A 22,950-nucleotide genomic window follows, 5' to 3' on the forward strand; every position below is an offset into this window, starting at 1 on the left:
TTGAGGACATAATCTAAGTTGGAATTTGCAGCACAGTATTAAAGGTGTGCTATGCTGTTAGAGGTGTCACCTTTGAAAATAACAACCTGCCCCTTAAGTCCGATGTAAGAGATTACATGGCATCAATCAAAGAAGGACAATGAACATCTGGTCAAGATTCATCTATCAAACAGTGCCTGGAAGTTGTATGGCCTATCACGCCTGCCCTGCCTCTTCAAACAAGCACCATTACCAAATGCCAATCTCTTGCTTTCTCTCCATATCCTTATACACTATTTCTATCCAAATAATCATCCAATGCCCCTCTTAATTGTCTCAATTGAGCCACCTCCATCACATTTCCAGGCAGTGCATTCTTTACCCTAACTACTCTCTGTGAAAGAGATTTTTTTTTAACATCACCCTTGCTTCTTAAGCATAAGACTTCCAATCTTGTCCTCAGAACTAAAGTTTCTCATTTTGGAACCATTCCTGTAAATCACTTCTGCAGTCTCCAATGAAATCATATCTCTTCTAATAGGTGGTGCCCACAACTGTACACAGTACTCCAGCTGAGGTCGAACAAGTGTCTTATTATTTATTTCACTGCTGTTGTACCAGTTGACTGCTGCATTGCTGACATTACAATAGTGATGACCCTCCAAAAATACTTAATTTGCTTAAGGAACTTCAGGACATTCCAAGTTTGTGAAAGAATATATAAATCAAGTCCTTTTTTATTTTTCTTTCATCTTTCTGATCATAAGGCTGTAAGATGTCAGAGCTGAAGTCGCCAATCAGCCAATCAGCCCATTTGTGTCTGCTCTGATGATCCTCAACTTCATTTTCCTGCGTTTTCTGCATATCCCTGATTCCTTTGCTTACTCAAAATCTGTCTATCTCAGCCTTGAACCATGCAGCCTCTACATCCCTCCATGGTAAAGATTTGCAGATTGGCTACCCTCAGAGTGAAAGAAGTTCATCTCATGTCTTAAATGGGCAGCTTCTTACTCTGGTCTTAGAATCCCCCACGAGAAGAAACAACATCTCCGCATCAACCCTGTTGAGCCCTCTAAGGATCTTGTATGTTTGGATTCAGTTGACTACTTCTTAAATACTAATGAGTACAAGCCCATTCTACTTGGACGTCCCTTCATACCCTTGACCAATGTAGTGAACCTTATGATCATTTGTCAACAAGATCCAGTTCAAGAGATACTGATTGTGGCTTGTGTTGATTTTAACATTGTTATATGCCACAGGATTAGAATCCAATGCTGAGAGAGAATTTGGTCTTTTCTAAAATGAGCAAAAAGAAAATTTGGTTGTAGCTACTGAAAGCTAATCCTCTCAGCCCAAGCCATTGCTGCAGTAGTTCCGAACAGTGGCAGCTCAACTTTTCTGAAGTCTGACTGGTAATCTTATCCTCCATTGTAGATTCGGAGTTGAGAAAGTTAACTGATGACTCCACAGTGTTCAGTTCCATTTCCTCTAGTTATAAAATGTTCAGTGCCTATATTCAACTAAACCTGTACAACATCCTAAGTTGGGCTAATGAATGTTACTTGCCACTTAAATGCACATAATGAGCATCACCAATCAGAATTGAACCAACTCCCTTTGACGTCGCGATTGCTAATCCATCTGTATCAATAGCCTGAGGGTAACCACAGACATAGCTGGATCAATTTTATAAGTATAAGGCAGAGATTAGAAATTTGGTGTTAAGTATCAGCTCCTGAGTCCTCAAAGCTTGTCCACTGTCTACACTGCACATCTCAGGAGTAGGTAACAAGTCACTTGAGGAGAAAGTGAGGACTGCAGATGCTGGAGATCAGAGCTGAAAATGTGTTGCTGGAAAAGCGCAGCAGGTCAGGCAGCATCCAAGGAGCAGGAAAATCGACGTTTCGGGCATGAGCCCTTCTTTCATGCCCGAAACATCGATTCTCCTGCTCCTTGGATGCTGCCTGACCTGCTGCGCTTTTCCAGCAACACATTTTCAACAAGTCACTTGACACCAGGTTATGGTCCAGCAAGTTTATTTGAAATCACAAGCTTTTGAGACGCTATCTCTTCATCAGCTGACTTCACCAGATGTAGGAGTAGCAGTACAAAAGCTTGTGATTTCAAATAAACCTGTTGGACTATACCATGTGACTTCTGACCATATCCACCTCAGTCCAACACCAGCACGTCAACATCAGTTCAGGACTGTGATGGAATATTCTTCACATATTTGCATAAGCGCAATTCCAACACCCCTAGTGAAGTTCAGCCCCACCCAAGATGAAGAAGCCCACTATACCTCCGTATTCCCCAGCACTGCTCCATGTGTACTATCAGCGAGATGCACATTGCAACAACTCGCCAAAGCTTCAACAGTACCTCTCAAACCCAGAATCTCTACTCCCTGATGGAATAAAGACACCACCACCTCCAACTTCAGCTCTGAATCTCACGTCAACTAGTGCGTTATTGCTATTCCTTTTTACTGGAACACAATCCTGAAGCTCCCTATCTAAAAACACAGACAGTTTCCCTTCACCACATGACTGCAGCAATTCCCGGAAGGCCATTCACCACCACATTCTGGCAATTAGAAATAAATTATTAATGTTGATGCTGTGACATATCCCATGAATTAATTTTTAAAATGTCAGTGAACATCATGAATCTTGGATGATGTAGGCTTATAGTAAATTTTTCAATGTGGTGCAACATGATTTTTCCTCTTCGCTAGTGGAATGAAGACCATCTGAAACAAAGAATTAAGTAGATTTTTCATTGGAAGTTACTTGGCTCTATCTCACATCCTGAGCTCGATGATCATGACTGCTGTTTAACTGTAACATTAATTTCAAGTTTTTATACTTGGGATGAGCAAAGAGCAAGGTGAGATGTACCCAAGAATAACTGACCATTAAACTGCTTATGATGGGTTTTATTAAGCATATTGTAATTGTACACAGTAAAAGTCCCAATTTTAAAATTTTGTTCGATACTTTTTACAGGACGTTATCACCTGCATTTCATCAAGCATTGATGTCCTTTTGCCGTATGGCAACTGACAGTCGCTTGGGCGCAGAGGTAAACTCTTGATCCAAAATTTGCGCATTTATGCAGACCTAAAGCATGTTCTCTGGAATCTTTAGAATCAGATCCCTGTATAATATGTTAAATATAGTAGCCGTCATGTGAATCTTAATTTCTGCAGCTTGCTGTTTGTGAGACTGTCCTATACCATTTCACTCCTACTGTTCACTTGTCAGTTCAGAGTTGGGCGATGGATGCTAAATGCCTCTATTTTTCTAATATTGATAGTTAATGATTTGTGGTAACTTTTAGTTGGAGATTGGAGGCATCCAATTTTCAGGACCGAGCCTTATATTTGATGCAGCCACAATAAAAATACACTGTCCTTTGAAGGATAATAACTTCAAACCAGTGTATACAGTGAATACTTGCATGGAAGATGGGTTCCATTTTTCACTTCCTGTTTATATGTGGCATGATGGCTCAGTGGTTAGCAGTGTTGCCTCACAGCATTAGCGGCCTGGGTTAGATTCCAGCCTTGGGCGACTGTCTGGGTGGTGCTTGCACATTCTTTCAGTGTCTGCGTGGTTTCCACTGGGTGTCCCAGTTTCCTCCCACAGTCTAATAATGTGCAGATTAGATGGATTGGCCATTCCAAAATACCCATAGTGTCCAGACATATACAGACTAAGTGGATTACAATATAGAACAGTACAGCACGGTACAGGCCCTTCGGTCCACGATGTTGTGCCGAACACTTACCTTAATCTAAAATTAGAGGAGAAAGTGAGGTCTGCAGATGCTGGAGATCAGAGCTGAAAATGTGTTGCTGGAAAAGCGCAGCAGGTCAGGCAGCATCCAGGGAACAGGAGAATCGACGTTTCGGGCATAAGCCCTTCTTCCTGAAGAAGGGCTTATGCCCGAAACGTCGATTCTCCTGTTCCCTGGATGCTGCCTGACCTGCGCTTTTCCAGCAACACATTTTAATCTAAAATTAACCTAACCTCCACACCCCTCCAATTTAATGCCATCCATGTGCTTGTCTAGCAATCGCTTGAATGTCCCTAATATCTCTGATTCTACTACCACCATTGGCAGTGCATTCCATGCACCCACCACTTTCTGCGTAAAGAACCTACCTTTGACATCTCCCCATATAGCTTCCTCCAGTCACCTTAAAATTATGACCCCTCATGACAGCCATTCCTGCCCTGGGGAAAATCCCTGGCTATCTACTCTATCTATTCCTCTCAGTACCTTATACACCTCTATCAAGTCATCACTCTTCCTCCTCTCCAGTGTGAAAAGCCCAAACTCGCTCAACCTCTGTTCATAAGTCAAGCCCTCCAGTCCAGGCAGCATCCTTATAAATCTCTTCTGCACCCTCTCTAAAGCATCTACATTCTTCCTATAATGAGGCAATCAGGACTGAATACAGTATTCCAAGTGTGGTCTAACTAGGGTTTTATAGAGCTACAGCAAATCCTCACGGCTCTTGAACTCAATCCCCCTGTTAACGAAAGCCAAAACACCATACGGTTTCTTAACAACCCTATCAACTTGGGTGGTAAGTTTGAGGGATCAATGTATGTAGACTCCAAGATCCCGCTGCTCCTCCACATTGCCAAGAATCCTGTCTTTAACCCTGTATTCAGCATTCAAATTCGACCTTCCAAAATGAGTCACTTCACATTTATCCAAGTTGAACTCCATCTGCCATGTCTCAGCTCAGCTCTGCATCCTGTCAATGTCATTTGATAGTGATAAATGTGGGATTCTGGAATAGGGTGGTGGTGGGGGGTAGCTGGGTCTGGATCTGGATGGGATCCTCTTTAGAGGATTGTTGAGACTCGATGAGCTGAATGGCCTCTTTCCACACCGCAGGGATTCTGTGATCTTCTTTATTTTCCAATTATGCATTGAATGCCTGTTGCACAGCTAAGAAACAAGCAAGGCTCTCAGAATTTTGGTTAGCATGTTCTGTACATAGATCAGTGCAGCACTTGCTGACCCTATCTTGCATGTTTACTCCCATTTCAAAGCAAAATGTGAGCAAGAAGGATAAGAAGGTTTTCAGGGAACATTTACCCAGTACTCTCCCAATGAAAGCTGTGTTCTTGTCCTTGTTCACAGTTTCACAAGGAAAAATGATGTACATGATTTGAGACCTCTACCCTTGAATGACAAGGTAGCTTCCAAACCCGAACAGAGCACTTTGAAGTATGGATGAATTTGCTATTAATGGGGAAAATTTAATTTGTGAAACTGAGGAGACATTGGACATGTTGAACTAGTTAGTAAGACATGAGGAGCCCTTGCACTTGCACCTGAGTACAGTAATGGATAGACAATCTGAAAGGTCCATGGGTACTTTATTGAAAAGATAATTCCACAGCTCTTGATGGGTATGAAGTGAAGCTGGTCAGTTAGTGATATCATGGTGGTGACACCATTTCAGAAAATTATGACTCTGACCATGTGTTTTTATTTTCAATTTTATTTTGCCAATTTGCAATGAAAGCACAATTTTAAACAACAGATCTGTGCAAAGAGTTGCATAAGTAAAGTTTATTTACCTTTTGTCCAGGTTTCTCGAATCGCAGATAGTGAACAATGTGTAATGCTGATGTTGGGACGATGTCTACCACACATAGTGCCGAACGTGCTGTTAGCGAAACGAGAAGTAAGAGAAAATAATTATTTTGTTATAAGTGCAGTTACAAAGATTTTATCATGCTTTCATTTTGTCTCTTACAATTTGATTAACATCACTCCTGTTCTGTATTCTGGTGCAAGCCTGTGTTATAAACTTACTCTTGTACTTGCATTTCTGATCCTAGAAAATGGTTATACATCTCTGTCAGGTGAGTTAAGAAGACCTCAAGGTATCCAACAGACTTCCTCCATTATTGCTGCTACAGTCTTTATATTTTTTTGCTGCAGCTTTGATGAATTAAAAGCCTCAGGTTAACCCATTTAATTCTATTAATATCATAATGGTCATTTCACTAAGGGTTTTGCCTTTTTAGTGAGTAGATTTCTTTAACTCCTAAAACTCTTAACTTTAGTGTGAGGCTGACTGTGAGGAAGCTAATGTAGATGGTGTCAACCTTGCATCATTTACAGTGTGGATTTTGGTTATTTCAAATAGAATTCACTGAAATTGTTAACAATGTTGGGAGTAAAACCGCTTATAGTGTTTTCTTGTAGGTTTTTTCAATTCACTCATGGGGTCTCAGTGTCTCTGGCTAGGTCAGCATTTATTGCCCATCCCTAATTGTCCAGTGGGCAGTTATGAGTCAACCGCATTGCTGTAGGTCTGGAGTCATGTGTCACCTAGACCAGTTAAGGATGACCATTTCCTTCCCTGAATTGACAATGGTTTCATGGTCATCATTAAATTCTTAGTTCAAGATTCCTTATTGAATTTGTAATTTGATTCTCAGTAACCAGAATGTTAGCTGAGTTTATGGATTCGCAGTCTAGTGATAATACCACTGGGCCATTGCCTCCCCTTTTGCTGTTGAAGAGTAAAAATTTAATCTCATTTGATTTACTTCAAACGGTATTTTTGTGTTACTTTTCCTGTCCAGCCCCCAGCACTGTCTCTGTGGCCTTGCCACCAGATACATCACCCTTTCATGCACTCTTAACAAACAATAGACAGATAACAGCAGTGTCCTCTTCAAGCTGAATCTCTGACCCCATTATCCTACACCTCTGCTTCAAAGCCTTCGTTCCATGGGATTGTTCAGGATGAAGGTATCAAGTTCAGAGACAGCGAGGGCCTTATTTTGAGAGTTGAAGAAGGATCTTGGGATTAGTTTTGCACTCTGGAATACATTTTTGAGGTAAACTGTAATCCTATTAGGGTCAAGGTGAACCAATGCTGATGCACACCCTGAAATTGTTAGGATGTGGCTCTATTGTTAAAAGGTCTAAACCTTGTGTTTCGAAGCATGCTTCTTTTTCTCTAGCTAGTCTCTTTGTTTTACGTGTTCAGCCTGATGCAAAAAATTTGGGGATAAAGTCTTGCATCTCTTTGAAGCTGGAGTAGATTAACCAGTAGTTATCTAAATAGGTGGTTTGTTTTTTCAGTTTCCCTAGGAATTGGAGTGTTGACATTTATAAACAACTGATAACAACTTTTCCGCACGTGTTCCCTCATGTGCGGCTGTGCTTTATTAAGATAAACATGGAAACAAAGTAAAATTGGCACATGCTTGGCATGTCACAGGATATATGTAGTGTGGTGACTGTAGCAACCAACCCTAATTTCCCAGGATAACCAGGGGGCTAAGAAAGTTGAGGAAAGACTGAAGCAACCGCAGAGGACAAATTAATGTTTTGCCTCCATTCATGGAGAATAATTTTACAGCGAGAATGAAAGCATTTACGATGAGGTGAAGCAATTAGCAGGTTAAGCACAGTCAAAGTTGTGGCCATGGAAGGGAGAGGGAGGAAGGAAGGACAGCAAGATCCCAAAAACAGCAGTGTAATAATGACTCGTGAGTTTTGAATGATATGATGGTGGGTTTTTTTTCTGTTATTTTGTTTCCTTGAATGGCTTCATTTATTTTCTAATCAACCTGTTCAGAGATTTTATTGCACACCTCCTGGAGCAGATGGGTCTTGAAACGAGGCTTCCTGGCTCAGCGACAGGGACACTACCACTGCTTAAAAGAACCTTACCATGTTGGTGGGTTTAAAGTATAAAAGGCTTTGGACTCAGATGGTATGCCTTATAGCTTGCTGAGAATCATTAAATTGAAGAGGATATAACCACAATGTTCTTAGATATGAAAGTTGCACCAGAGGACAGGATGGTAGTATACATGGCATGAGGGGGATAAAGCAAGCAATAATAGACCTACTAGTCTGACACCAACAGTGTCTAATCTTTGGAACTGATCTGCAAGTTAAAACCAATGCTTACAAAGAAAGAACTAAATGAATTGTGATCTCATACCAAAACCTTGTTAAATAGTACACTGGGTCTGGTAATCTGGATAGTGCTCTTCGAGAAAATAATGCAGTGGACTGTTAAAAGGTATGCAATAGGCCACATATGCATTTTCAAAAGGCATTTGATATTTTGCCAAATGAGAACCTTGTTGATGAAATTCAAGTATTTGATTTGAAAGGAAACGTTGCAGTATAGGAAGTTGAAAGAGCAAACATATTGGTGGTTAATAGATTTTTTTGGAACAGAGGAATTTTAACAACAAAGTCCCAAAGCAGTCCATTATTTGTATTGATTGTGCAAATGATCTGTGGTTACAGGGCATCAATGGAAATTGTAGATGACAAAAGGAATGTTGGGATTAGCGGAAGTGGACAGTAAACAGAGTAAAGTGCTTGTATCTGGACCAAATCGGGTCAGGTTCAATGTGGGAAATTGTGAGCTAATGTGCTTGTTTAAGTGAATGATGGCAAATTAGATATGAATTATGCACTAACTGGTAAATTCTTGCATACAGACATTTTGCATGAAGCTGAATAGTGCACCAATTGACATTTCTACAGTATGCGCAGTCTGCTCTGACTGTGGTCACGTGGGTTTATTGGCACTGATCTTGTACCATAAATTGCCTGTAAGTACAAGTTGAGTACCTCCACAGTTAGGTCAGCACTCTGCTCCTGCCAATGATTTTAAATACTTTGCAAATGCAACAGTCTAGTCTGTTGCTGGTGCTTGTATTAATTACCTGAAAGACTTGTGAGATACCACAACTTGCTGCCTCTTGTGAATTCACAACAGGAATAATCACATCTCGTTAACCACACCATGAGCATAATAAATACCAGAAATGCACGTGACCATGTGTCAGTATGGATTGCTGAGCAAAACTGGCATTGCCATGTGTGACAGACTCGACAGTTGCCTGAGGCAGGAATTGAATCTGAGACCCTGATGCTGTGAGGTAGCAGTGCCAACTACTGAGCCACCGTGCTGCCCTAACAGAAATAGATAAAAATCTAACAGGATCAAACCAAGTAAATGTAGGAAGGTTGTTCTTAATGACCAGAAAGTCAGAACTAAGGGTAATCATTTTAGGATACAGGTAGACCATTTATGACTGAAATGGAAAGCAGTTTCTTCACCCAGAGAATGGCGAGCCTGTGGTCTACTCTGCCACAGAAAGTCACGTAAACATTGCATGTTTTCAAGAAGGTGTTTGATATAATTCTAGGAGCTACAGGGATCAAAAGGTACAGGGAGAAGGTGGGAACAGAGAGCTGAGTTGGATGATTAGCCATGATCATTATTAAATGGTGTGAGACAAAGAAATTGCAGATGCTGGAATCCAAAATAGACAGGCAGGAGGCTGGAAGAACACAGCAAGCCAGACCTGAAGAAGTGTTGCACGTGAAATGTCAACTTCTCCACCTCCTGATGCTGCCTGGCTTGCTGTGGTCTTTCAGCCTCCTGCCTGTCCATTCCAAATGGTGTAGCAACCTCAAGGGGATGAATGACCTGCTCTTGCACCTAAAGACTAGATTGTGGATTGTTGAAAGAAAATGTGGCTACACGGTTACCATTAGACCAGCTTTTTGACACAGATTATTGTTGAAATCAAATTTCACTTTTTTTTCCCCATTAGTGAGATTCAAGTCCATGTCCCCAGATCACTTGCCTAGGGCTCTACAGTACTAGTCTAGGGGCAGTAAATGTCACTCATAACTAGAATTAATGGTCAATCTACATCAGTTGCATTGGAAGTTGTCTTGGCTGGGATTTTTGGGTAAGGTTAAGGAATGGGGTAAAGTTGCAGAGGGAAAGATCGTTTTGGGGCATTAGAAAGAAAATTAGTGGCATCACACTGGAACTATCGTTTAAAGAGGTGTGAAGGGTAAAGCCAAATTACTGAAATCAATATTGCAAGAGAAGATAATTTACTTGGAGAGGCATAGATTCATCTCAGATAATCAGCACGAATTTGTTAAGGGAGGTTTGTGTCTTACTAACTTCAATTTATTGAAGAAATAAGGAGTTAGAGTGGATGTTATCAAGATGGATATTATGCATTTGACTTTGTCAGATGATTGTTAAGAAAAATTAAAGAACATGAGATAAAGAGGAATGTGGCAACCTTAATCCAAAATTGCTTCAGTGACAGGAAACAGGATAAATGTGAACGGATCTGTTGTGGTTTTTTTTTGCAAATGGAAGATGAGTTTGGTGTTCAGTTTTGGGTTCCTCGCTGTTTGTGATACATAATGAAGATTTAGACTTAAATGTGGAAGTCTTGATTGGGAAATATGCAAACAATCCAAGAATTGGTAATCTTACTGATAGTCAAGAGAGTGCCTGTTTACTCTGGAATACATCAGTAATTTGATCGAGTAGGTGGAAAAGTGATAGATGGAACTTGATCTGAAGAAATGTGAAACAATGCATTTAATGAGGGCAAACAATCCACTATAAATGGGAGGATGTTGAGAGGGGTGAAGGAAATGAGAGATCATAGAGTGCATGCCAACAGGCCCCTGGAGGTGTTGGGGGCAGACAGATAGTGAAAAAGAAGATATTTGGGATGATTCCCTTCATTGGGCAAAGTATTGAATACAAGAGCAGGGACATAATGCTGGAACTCTGAGGCCTCAGCTGATGTTTTGTGTACAGTTCTGGTTATGACATTACAGGAAGAACATTATTGTTTTGGGGGTGGTACGGAGGAGGTTTACAACAATGTTGCTGGAACTTGAAAATTACAAGGAAAGACTAGATAGGTTAGTTTTTTTTCCTGAGAACAGCGGAAGCTGAGGTGCACAAAATAATGAAGGGCTTCAATAAAGTGGGGGCATATACATCCTTTGCCTCAAGCAGAGAGATATGTTACTTGGGACCACAGGTATAAGATTACAGTAAAAGGATTACCTTTTTAACCAATAGGGTGGTCTTGAATTTGCTGCCCAGTTCAGTGTTTGTGGTGGAAACCCCCAACTCATTAAGAGGAGCTTGGATCTGCACCTGAAATGCTGTGGCCTGCTCGAGACAGGTGCTGGAAAGTAGGATTAGAATGGGCAGTTTGTTCAGCCAGCACAAACGTGATGGGATGAATGGCCTCTTTCTATGCTGTAACCTTTAGACGGTAAATGATCTGTTGTATATGGATGCAGGTGGGGTTGAAGATGAGGGCAAGGAATACCAAAGTCGTCATAAGTTCATCCAAACCTGGTCTATTCATCTTTGGTACCTGTAATTGCTGTTTTGAAGTTTACCACTAGATGGCATCAATATTTATTGTTTTTGCTGGTGTTTACATGTGCTTCATCTGTAAATAAATCCCAGTTATTGGGATAACTTCACCATTACTACATAATACCTAAAAGTTCACATCACCAAATCACCTATTTTAAAAGAAAAGTAGGTATTTCCATTGGAGAAGTAATCCTCAGTTGCAGAATGTTGAAACACTAAGTTGAGTGTTATTAACATTCTGGTGCAAGTTGCCAGGCAGATTTCAGGAAGGATAATGTTCATTTACATTGGCTTCGTAGTTGGTCAGAATTGTGGTGAGTGGATGAGTCCTTAAAACCCCTGATTGAATGGAGTTGGGATTGCGAAATAGATGCTTTACGTCTGTTCTCTGTAATACTATATGCTGTTTCTGCACCTAAACCACTTGGAGATTAATCAAAATCACACTCTTTCATTCTACATATTTTGTACAACATTTTAATTTTATTTTTGAGTTCCCCATGATGTGACTTCATTTACACCTCCTCCCTACCTCCTGTAAAAACGTATCCCATATTCCCAGTTCCTCTGCCTCCGCAGCATCTGCTCCCAGGAGGACCAGTTCTACCACAAAACACACTAGATGGTCTCCTTCTTTCAAGACCACAATTTCCCCTCCCATGTGGTTGATGATTCCTTCCAGCGCCTCTCATCCACTTCCCCTACCGCTGCCCTCGAACCCCCACCCCTCCAACCGCAACATGGACTGAATCCCCTGGTCCTCACCTTCCACCCCACCAACCTCCATATATATCGCATCATCCTTTGCCATTTTCACCACCTACAAACAGACCCCACTACCAGGGATATATTTCCCTCCACACCCCTATCTGCTTTCCGCGACTACCTCATCAGGTCCACTCCCCAACAACCCACCCTCCCCTCCTTGCACCTTCCCCTGCCACTGCAGGAATTGCAAAACCTGTGCCCACAACCTCCATCTGAGGACCCAAAGGAGCCTTCCACATCCGTCAAAGTTTCACCTGCACTTCCACAAATGTCATTTACTGTATCCGTTGTGGTCTCCTCTACCTTGGGGAGACAGGACGCCTACTTGCAGAGCGTTTCAGAAAACATCTTCAGGGCACCTGCACCAACCAACCCCACAGTCCTGTGGCTGAACACTTCAACTCCTTCTCCCACTCTACCGCAGACATGTAGGTCCTGGGCCGCCTCCGTCACCACTCCCTCACCACCCGATGCCTGGAGGAAAAATGGTCTACTTACCGCCTTGGGACCCTCCAACCCCATAGTATCAATGTGGATTTTGCCAGTTTCCTCATTTCCCCTCCCCCTACCTAATCCCAGTTCCAGCCTTCCAGCTCAGCACCGCTGTCCCACCTGTCCATCTTCCTTCCCATCTATCCACTCCACCCTCCCCTCCGACCTACCACTTTACCACCACCTCCATCCACTATTGCACTCTCAGCTACCTTCCCCCATTTATCTCTCCACTCCCAAGACTCCCAGCCTCATTCCTGATGAAGGGCCTTTGCCTGAAACGTCGATTTTCCTGCTCCTCAGGTGCTGCCTGATCCGTGCTTTTCCAGCACCAAACGCGTGACTTCATTTGGCTCGAACTACAGCAAACCATATGCGTCCTCTGTAGATTGTAGTGGTTACTTCGTAAGAAAGGAACTAACTCTGCAATCTTCCCCATTTGATTTTCCATCGCTTCATCTTATTCAGAAGGCGTTATTCGCCAGTTCAGTTAATGGTCCTGGAAAAGCTTATTTTAGGATTCCTTGTTAGTCTGTCACCTAATGATGAGCCAGACCTCCTTTTGTCTCCTTTAACCGTGTTGTGTTTACGGCATTGCCTTCAGTTGCAGTACCCTTCGAATTCTAAAGACAGCAATTGTCTCCCCTCTGTATCTTCTCCTTTTTCATTAAGAGCAGTTTGTGTAATTGGTCCATTTTAATCCGATCCTTTCATTGCCCTAACCGTTCTCGTTGCTCGATTTTGCTGCTTTTTAACAGCTGCAGTAACCAAGACTGTACATGGTATTCTAATTGATGTTGCATCAGCAATTTACAAAGCTTCAGGATTACCTCGCAACAAGGGGTCTATATTGACCTTTAGATACATATCCCATCATCTGATTTACTTTAGTCATTTTCACCGTGCATTGTTATGGTAATTTTTGATTACTGTCAATTAAATAGATCTGAAATTTTCCAAGCACCTGTTTTCCCTCTGATTTTTACAGGCCTATGTTGTTTTGTCTCCATGTCAAGCACTCTTAAATTTCTACATTGAATTCAATCTACCAACAGTCGAGAAAATTTGAGTCAAATCCCTCCAGTAGCTTAAGGTTCCTACTTTTGATAAAATTGGCTGAAAGATCTATTTCTCACAATAAAATAAGTCAAGCTTCAAAGTGACTGTTGGGAAATGTAACTGTAAAATTGGAATTTTGATCATTCTGTGTGATACAGATCCTACTGCAGCGTACATGTTGGATCAAGTTGAAGTGACAACTTTAAATTGAATAGAAATAAAAAATAGACAATTGAGATAATGAACAGAAAATGAAGGTTAGGAAAAGGAAAAACAAGACAATTAATTTTATGTAGTTATTTTTGAGGATTTGTAATTAATTTGAATTCACTTGAGATTCACACTGAGTTTGTTTTCAGCTCCTTCATTATATTGCTGCCTTATACTCTCAAGGTATTTTGTCTCTCACTAATGATCCTGATGATGTTTGGCAATTGAACCAAAATTAATAGAATGAGCACACGGGGTTGAATTGTGTCCGAGGAATTTAGCTTCAATAACTGCAAAGTACAAACCAGAAATGCATAGTATCGGAGACGAGATCTAAAACAAAAAGAGAGATAAATCTTTCAGATTTGAGGAGAATGCAACATTCTGGACATTCAGGTCTATTTGCATTATGAAATTAGGAGCTGGGGTGTGGGGCTGACTGGTTGCTGGAAAGAAGGGGCTATGAGAGAAAATGGAACTGGGGTGGACTGGAGCTTAATGGTGAAACCAGGGGTGGAAAGAATGACTGATACATGCGTTTGAGACCAGGCTGGAGGTAGGAAATGAGATTCAAGGACAGTTTCTCTAAAAGGTGAGAAATATAGCCAATACCCCTAGGGGTGATATTGGCTATATTTTCACAAACCTCCCTGTGACACAAAAAAGGGATCACTGGCAGCCTCCAGTCTGGACCAGGAAAGGGTCACGCCAATCAGGTCAGGGAAGGTACTGCAGTAAACAGCATTAACAGCAAATCTTGAGAGGCTCAATGAGATTTCTGGTCCTGATAACCTCATGGCACTGAACTGAAATGGACAGTTTTAAATTGGACTGCTTGTACCATCTTTGAAATGTGTAGGTGGAGCATGAGAATGTTCTAAGATATAGTGATAGAGTTGTAGATCACAGAAACAGACCCTTTGGTCCAACCTGTCCATGCCAACTAGATATGCTAAATTAATCTAATTCAGTTTGCCCACATTTGGCCCATATCTCTCTCAACCCTTCCTATTCATGTGCCCATCTAGATGCCTTTTAAATATTGTAATTGTACCAGCCTCCCCCATCTTCTCTGGCAGTTCATTTCAGATACGGACCAACCTATGAGTGAAAAAGTTGGCCTTCAATCTCTTAAATCTTTCCCCTCTCATCTTAAACCTATATCGCCTAGTTTAGGACTCCCCTACCCTGGGAAAAAGACCTTGACTATTCACCTTATCATACCCATCATAGGTTTATAAACCTCTATAAAAAGTCATCTTTCAGCCTCTGACGCTCCAGGGAAAATAGCCCCAGCCTATAACTCTCTCTCTAGCTCAAACCTGTCAACATTGGCAGCATCCTTGTCAATCTCTTCTGCACTCTTTTTCAAATTTAACAACATCTTTCGTATAGCATGGAGACCAGAATTGAATGTGGATTCCAAAAGTCGTGTAATTAATATGTCTTGTACAGCCATAACATGACCTCCCAACTCCTGTGCTCAATGCACTGATCAATTAAGGAAAGCATACCAAACACTGCCTTCACTACCCTGTCTACCTGTGACTCCACTTTCAAGGAATTATGAACTTGCACCCCAAGATGTCTTTGTTCAGAAATACTCCCCAGGAGCCTACTATTAAATGTACAAGTCTTGCCATAATTTGCCTTACCAAAATTGCAGTTTGTAGTTATAATTGTACAAGGAAGAGGAGTCAAATGCAACATTCCATCTTGTCCTCTCAAATTACTGCAAATAATACCCTGCAACTCCTCTCCCAAGCACAAATGAGTGTTAGGCTAATGTCAGCTTAAAACCCCCAGTCTTTGTGACTGTTTGTGAAAACCTAAATTAATTTGAGAAAACCTGTAGTAGAAGAAATAAAGAATAATGTATTTTATGTTATGTTTGGACAAAACACATACCTGTAACCTTGTGGCAGATTCTTGGACCGGTGACTGACTTTAATGGAAGAGCTTATCAAATTTGATCAGCCGATTGAATCATTGCCAAATCTTGTGTACTGAAACTACAGTGCACGTTAAAAACAGTTGAGTCGAGCATGAATTGAAATTCTTATACAAATTAGGCAGCTTTTTATCAGTTTATCCTGAATTAGCATTTGCTGATCTTGTTATAATGAATGGGCAATTTTATTTTAATTTCAATATACTATTGATTATTAATGCTGCTTAAGGTTCTACCATTTAGACTGATTGACCTGATCTGAATAATTTGAGTTCAGTGAAATGCGGGTGTTGTTAATTACAAAACACATTGTAAAGGCTTAATGGAATAATGGTCTTTATCTGGATGCTAGTATCCAAAAGAATGGAAATGGTGTTTGTTATTTCAAGCTCTGAGCAGACCACAATTAGAGCAAGGGATTCAGTTCTGCGCATTCTGTCAAGAGAGGCTTTATTGACCTCGGTACACAGATTCATCAGAATGATAGAGTTATATAGCATGGAAACAGACCCTTCAGTCCAACTCGTCCACGCCAACCAGATTATCCTAAAGTGATCGAGTCCCATTTGCCAGCATTTGGCCCATATCCCTCTTGAATCCTTCTTATTAATGTACCCCTCCAGATGCCTTTTTAAATGCTATAATTGTACCAGCCTCCACCACTTCCTCCAGCAGCTCTTCCACACACGCCCCACCCTCTGCATGAAAAGGCTTTATCCTAAGTCCCTTGTAAATCTTTCCTCTTTCATATTAGACCTATGTCCTCTAGTTTAGACTCTCCTACCCTGGGGAAAAAGACTTGGGCTATTCACTCTGTCCGTGCCCCTCTACAGAGTCACCCTTCAGCCTCCAACACTCCACGGAAACAGCTCCAACCTATTCATCTCCCGAGAACTCGACCTCCAACAACAGCAACATCTTTAACTTTTTTAACTGGGTGAAGTGAGTTGAATTGAGGCCAGGTTTGTAGTCTAGTCTTTTCTACCCTAGCATTTAGAAGATTCAGCATTAGACTAGTTGAAGTATTTAGCATTTATGAGATTTGTTTTGATTAAGAGCAACAATTTCCTCTGGTAGGAGAGTCCAGAACAAGGAGCAGAGATGTTAGAGTTTGGCCACTTGGGGCAACATTGGGAAGTGATTCTTCAAACAAAGTGTTATGGAAATCTATAGCTTTCTCTCCTTCACACGAAACCCACTCCCTCCACCTATACTGGCCCAAAACATTGGTGTGATTAGAAGAGTCAATTGAGAATTTCAGAGCTGACCAGAATTATCAAGATATGATGTTTTTCTTTAATGCATGGGACAAAGGTGTCACTGGCCAGCATTTATTGTCCATGAGCATGCAGTAGATAAGAATAAAATTGCAGATCAGGCCTTACCTGTAATGGTGGACACATTCTGTTGATAAATGGTCTCCACTGGTTTCTAGTCCAGTGTTCTTCCTAAAGGCTCTCAATGAGGAATTAAAGATGTGAAAAAGTGGAGTAAGTAAGGTTTTGTCCACTGGTGTTCAGCATCTAGTTAAATGTTTCTTTTTTTGCTCCAGGCCTACACTTCAGCTGTTTTATAATGAGCTGTTTTGGGTTTTTGTTTTGCTTAAGAATTCTGCATTAACTTTTTTAACCTCTGCTGAGCATGTGCTATAACATGGGTTTTGTATAAAACTGTATACGTAATGTGGTAGCTAAAACTGGAAATGTAAGTGTACCATTTTGATTTTTTTTAATCTACATTCAAAGGCTACCTATGTGAGCTTTATTTTTAGCAAGTAGTTTGTTTTATGAATCTCTCAAACTTTATCAGTTTTAAGCATGAAGCTACATAGCCACCTTACACTGAACCCTGGTTATGATATCTGTGTTTTGTCAAGCATATATGATCTTATTCACCGGTAAATGCCTTTCACTTTTCAGTTTTATCTAGAATACTGTCCAGCTATCATGCCCAAACTCTGGAATTTTCTTTGGACCTTTTCTGGTTTGATATCTTCACTCGTTGAAGTATAGAAGTCTTACTACAGTTAAGCAGTGCATTGATGAGACCACACCTGTAGTAGTGTGTGTTGGCTTGGCTCTGAGAGGGAGTGCAACGAAGAGACTGATTTCTGGGTGAGAGGATCATCTGAAGAGGAGAGGTTGAGCAATCTTAACCTGCATTGTCTGGAGTTTAGAAGAATGAGCAATGACCTAAATGAAATATATAAAATTCTTAGTTAGCTTGATAGGGTATACGCTGAAGGAAGGATTTCCCTGGCTGGGGAGATTCAAACTTAGGGTCACAGTCTCTAAATGAGGTTCTGGTAAATACTTATCCTGATTCTCTCCACACATTTGGCTTGATTTGCTGAGTATTTCCAGCATTTTCTGTTTTTGCACTAAATAAAGGGACCACTGTCTACAGCTGAATTAGAGAAATGTATTCACTCAAACGGTCATAGATGTTGGGAATTCTCTACCCAAGAGAACTTGGAATGGTTAGTCTTGTGCATCTTTGTGACAAAGGTCAATAGTGTTATTTTTTTAAGGGCAAGAGAAATGAGGGCAGAACGAGAAAGTGGAGTCTTAGAAGATGATCAGCACTGACCTTGTTGAAGGGCATATAGGTTAGTCCAGCTCCTGCTACTTATTTTTGTAAGTGGTAACAACTTATGTCAATTGTGATATTTGGTGATTAAAAGGGACTAAGGGATTGACAAAAACATGAGAAATAAGAACTGTAGTAGACCATTCAGCCTGTTGAGCTATTCTGCAATTCAGTACAATTGTGGCTGATTTTGGGGCTGAACTCCAGTTTTCCAGCTGTTCCCCATTTCCGTAAATTCCCTGAAAGGTGAAGAATCTGTCTGACCTATCCTTCAATGTGTTCAGCAATGGAACATCCACAATCCTTTGGATTAGAGAATCCTGAGGATTCACAACATTTGAGTGAAATAATTTCTCCTCATTTTTGCCTTAAATAATAGGCCCCTTAGCTGACTGAGCTCCTCCCAACCATGTTTTAGGTTCCCAGGAGAAACACACGGAGTCTGCCTAATAAAGCCCCTTCAGAATTCTGCATTTCTCAATGAGATTGCCTCTTATTCTTTTAAACTCCAGAAACTATGACCCAATTTATTCACGATAGGACAGCCTTTATCCCACAGGGGAGCTAGTCATAACTGGAGAAAGGTGCTAAAATTACAATGAGGGGGGAAAAGGAGTCTTCTAGCAGGCAAAGAAGATATTCTTGAACCTTGTCCAGAAATGTTGCAGCAACAGGTTGCTCAAGACTGGTGTGTATTTGACCTGGATGGACGTAGGCCCTTTTAGGAAATTAAATTGTTGTTTGGAAGGAAACATTTAGCCAAAAGTGGAAGCTGCATTTCTGAAGCAGCGTTAGTATTGAAAGAAATATGGATGTTTTACCAAATATTCAGCAACAGAAGTCTAGAGGTGTGGAAATGCATAGAAATAAAGCAACTTTTGTTGTGTGATGAGTCACTCAAAGGCTAACAATTGGTTCTGTAATTTGGGAAAGCTCAGTGTAAAAGAATGAGAGAACGAATCTGCATTTGTCATGCCTTTCAGTGCCTCGGGGAGCCTGACATTATTTTGCAGCCAGTTAAGAGATTTTGGAGTCTGGTCACAGTTATAAAGTAAGAAAGAATGCACTGAAAAGAGAAGCTAACAAGTTCAGCATCTGAGGATTTGCAGAAGATTCAGCAAGCAGGAAAATAAATCACCCAGTAACACTCTAATGATCACTACTTCGTTGGCACTCTGAAAAGAGATCAGAAGAGTGAAGAGTTTAAAAAAAAAAATACCAAGTCATGCTTCAGGATGAGAACTGCAGGAGTTCTGTTACTGATTATGAAACTCAGAACACTGGACCTAAATAACCTGTTGAGTGAAGAAATGTCAAAGTATTTTTGTAGATTTAAAAAAAAAACCCAGCTGTATACAAATACAATATTGCATGTTATTTATCTGTTTCTTTTCCCTCCCTGACTTAGGAGCTAATTCCTCTAATCCTGTGTACAGCTTGCCTCCACCCTGAACCCAAGGAGAGGGATCAGCTTCTCCACATTTTGTTCAACCTGATTAAACGTCCAGATGATGAGCAGAGGTAGGAGTTGCTGTGTATCTCAAACTCGTTTCTTAACAACAGTCACCACATTTCCTTGGCATGCACGTGCTCTCATTCCAATGGCATAACTGTTGATCAGTATTGTTGACCAGACAAACATTGTGCCTAAAGGACCTCCTGAAATATTCTTACGTTGATCTGAAAAGCACATTAGTGTTTTATTAAATACATAAATAGAGACATAAGAAATAGGAGCAGGATTAGCCCCTTCAACCATTCAATATGGTCATGACTGATCATTGAGCTCAATATTCTAATCATGCCTTCCTCACATACCCCATAATCCCTTTAGCCGTAACCACCTTCTTGAGAAAACACAATATTTTGGCCTCAGCCACTTTCTGTGCTACTGAATTCCCCAGGGTCACCACTCCAGGAGGAGGCACAGTAGCTCAGTGGTAAGCACTGCTGTCTCATAGTGCCAGGGACCAGAGTTCGATTCCAGCCTCAGGCGACTGTCTGTGTGGAGTTTGCACATTCTCCCTGTGTCTGCATGGGTTTCCTCCACATGCTCCAGTTTCCTCCCACAGTTCAAAGATGTGCAAGTTAAGTGAATTGGCTGTGCTAAATTGCCCAGTATTCAGGGATGTGTTGGCATTAGTTGGGGTAAATATAGGGTAGGGGAATGTGTCTGGGTGGGATACCTTTTCGAAAGGTCAGTGTGGACTTGTTGGGCCGAAGGGCCTGTTTCCACAATGTAGGGATTCTAATTCTAATTCCTTGGGTGAGGAAATTTCTAACTATGATCCATGTTTCTGGACTGTCCCCATCAACAGGGATATCCTTCCTGCCTCAAACTTGTTTAGTTCTGTTAGCACTTTAAGGGTTTCTATAAGATTCTCTCTCATTTTCCTGAACTCCAGCGAATAAAATTCTAACCGACTCAATCTCTCTTCATATGTCCATCCAGAATTCAATGTGGTAAACATTTGCTGCACTCCTTCTTTCATAAAAGCGTCCTTCCTCGGAAAAGGATAACAAAACTGCACTCAGTATTCTTGGTGTGGCCTCACTAATGCTCTGTATAATTCCAGTAAGACATCTTTGTTCCTCGTCTCAAATCCTCTTGATATGAAGGCCAAAATATAGCTGCCTTTTTGCTGTCTATTGTTGCACGAGGCACCCGGGCCTCATTGAACACTCCCATATCTCAATTTACAGCCAATCAAATAATATTCTGCCTTCCTATTTTAGCTATCAAAGTAAATGACCTCACATTTATCTACATTATACTGCATCTGCCATCCATTTGGTCCATCACTCGGCCTGTCCAAATCACGCTGCAACATCTCTGCAAACTCCTGACAGCACATCCTCTAACGCTCTTCCACCACTTGTCCTCTAACCTTTTTACAGCAATTATTCCCCACGTTTGCCCACCTTTTCTTGTAGAATATAAATTTTAAAAGACTAAGTTAAAAATCACACAACACCAGGTTATAGTCCAACAGGTTTATTTGGAAGCACTAGCTTTCGGAGAGCCGCTCCTTCGTCAGGTGGTTGTCACTATTACCTGATGAAGGAACGGCTCTCCGAAAGCTAGTGTGCTTCCAATTAAACCTGTTGGACTATAACCTGGTGTTGTGTGATTTTTAACTTTGTACACCCCAGTCCAACACCGGCATCTCCAAATCATGTTTAAAAGACTACTTTAATTTCAAAAAAGTTGGGCCTTTCTTAACTGAAAGGAATAAACTAACATCTATAATCTCACGATAGGGTACTGGCTAAATAAATACCTTTAAATCAAATGAAAAATAATTCACAAATTGAATTCAATAATCCAATTATAGTCATCAAGAATGAAGAGTTGTTTGTGGTGGAGGCACCTTGAACAAAATATTCCACCTGTAATAATGCTTACCCTGAAACTAAAGTCGATGGTTAACTTTGGTTTCTGATGTGACTCCCTTTTGTTCATTGCATAAACCATTCTTCAATTCTTTTCAGAAAATATCTTGCATCTGATCCAGCATTTTGGGGCACCCATGTATGTGAGATAGTGGACTGGGAAATAAAATGGAAAGGCAGCTGAACTTGTTTCATCAAATGTGATGAATATTTTTCAGGATGCATAATCTCTGCTTTAATAATCTAGAATTTTTCTTCCCCTTCAATGCAGGCAGATGATTTTAACAGGCTGTGTAGCATTTGCTCGGCATGTTGGACCAACTCGTGTTGAAGCTGAACTTTTACCACAGTGCTGGGAGCAGGTAAGTGCAACATCTAACTTAAAATTCAGTAATTGCCTTCTCATTTGCTGCTTTTTTAAATATAACTTGAGCTTTAAAGTAATAAAAGTGACTTGGTGAAGACCGTAACTTGATTAAAGAATCTGTTTGCAGACATGATTTGGGTCCCATGCAGATATAAAATCTGGAGCATTAAGATGTTTGATTATTACTGCTCAGCAGGTAGTCATTGCAGAACTACCTGAGCCACTCAATGCAAACAAGCATTTGAATGTTGGTTATGCGAATACCAGGGGAAAATTGAGATGTTGTAGTTAATGTTGAATAAGGACTATGTGGAAGATATTCCTCACAAATATTTCATTGTCAGGGAATCAAATTTTTTAAAAAACACATTTTGACACATCTATTGGTTTTGACACTATAATGAAAAATCACCTATCAACTCTACTCCCTGAAGACATTTGCGTAATTGGCTCCCTTTCTGCCATTGTAAACATCTCCTTTTGTTTTTCTCTTCTGCTTTAGAATTTTAGATATATTAGGTTCTCTTGTGCAATCCCTAACTTTCATGTGCCACTGTTGAGAAGTTCTGATTATTCCTTTTACATTTTAAAAACAACTCTGAAGGTTATGTTCTGTGGAATTGACAACAATACCTTGTGTTACCCGGCCTGGAGTCGAGTCAGTTCAGCTTGATGACTTCTGTCTTAGTCTATGCTTTCATGTCATGGATTATTCTGTCATTGATGTGCAAGGTACTTTGCCTGTGATTATGAGAAACCACCTGAAAGATGAAGCCTAATGTAGATTTAACACAGTATGTCGTCAGGCCTTCCTTCACTCATTGCAAAGTTATCTCATTGATAGAGATGGGAAAATTGGATTTTCTCCTAAGTGAAGCATTAATGAACTTGTTGCAAAATCTC

At 40.7% G+C, this 22,950-nt stretch overlaps 1 protein-coding gene and 1 long non-coding RNA gene across 8 annotated transcripts in view; one reads left to right on the forward strand and one right to left on the reverse strand.

Annotated features, from left to right (window-relative positions):
• The window catches only part of relch (RAB11 binding and LisH domain, coiled-coil and HEAT repeat containing), a 91,682-nt gene that overhangs the window by 36,398 nt on the left and 32,334 nt on the right, over window positions 1-22,950 (forward strand). For 5 of the 7 annotated variants that reach the window (XR_015752805.1, XM_043719605.2, XM_043719607.2 and 2 more), the window contains 5 exons: window positions 2,991-3,066; window positions 5,600-5,695; window positions 5,853-5,876; window positions 19,696-19,808; window positions 21,952-22,042. Coding sequence is in view for 6 of the 7 variants with exons in the window: in XM_043719605.2 (XP_043575540.2) it covers window positions 2,991-3,066; window positions 5,600-5,695; window positions 5,853-5,876; window positions 19,696-19,808; window positions 21,952-22,042 (400 nt within the window). In the remaining variant the exon portion in view is untranslated. The remainder of the gene's footprint in view (window positions 1-2,990; window positions 3,067-5,599; window positions 5,696-5,852; window positions 5,877-19,695; window positions 19,809-21,951; window positions 22,043-22,950) is intronic. The other 2 variants (XM_043719608.2, XM_043719609.2) reach the window with 1 other exon arrangement.
• LOC148141119 (uncharacterized) overlaps window positions 1-22,950 on the reverse strand; it is a 79,417-nt gene that overhangs the window by 14,888 nt on the left and 41,579 nt on the right. Inside the window, exon 3 of the long non-coding RNA XR_015752806.1 lies at window positions 5,589-5,677. This is a non-coding gene — a long non-coding RNA (uncharacterized LOC148141119). The remainder of the gene's footprint in view (window positions 1-5,588; window positions 5,678-22,950) is intronic.

The sequence above is a fragment of the Chiloscyllium plagiosum genome, unplaced genomic scaffold, assembly GCF_037043375.1.
Source record: "Chiloscyllium plagiosum isolate Xiang-an unplaced genomic scaffold, Cpla_swu_hap1 HiC_scaffold_34, whole genome shotgun sequence".
NCBI classification, from domain to species: Eukaryota; Metazoa; Chordata; class Chondrichthyes; order Orectolobiformes; family Hemiscylliidae; genus Chiloscyllium; species Chiloscyllium plagiosum.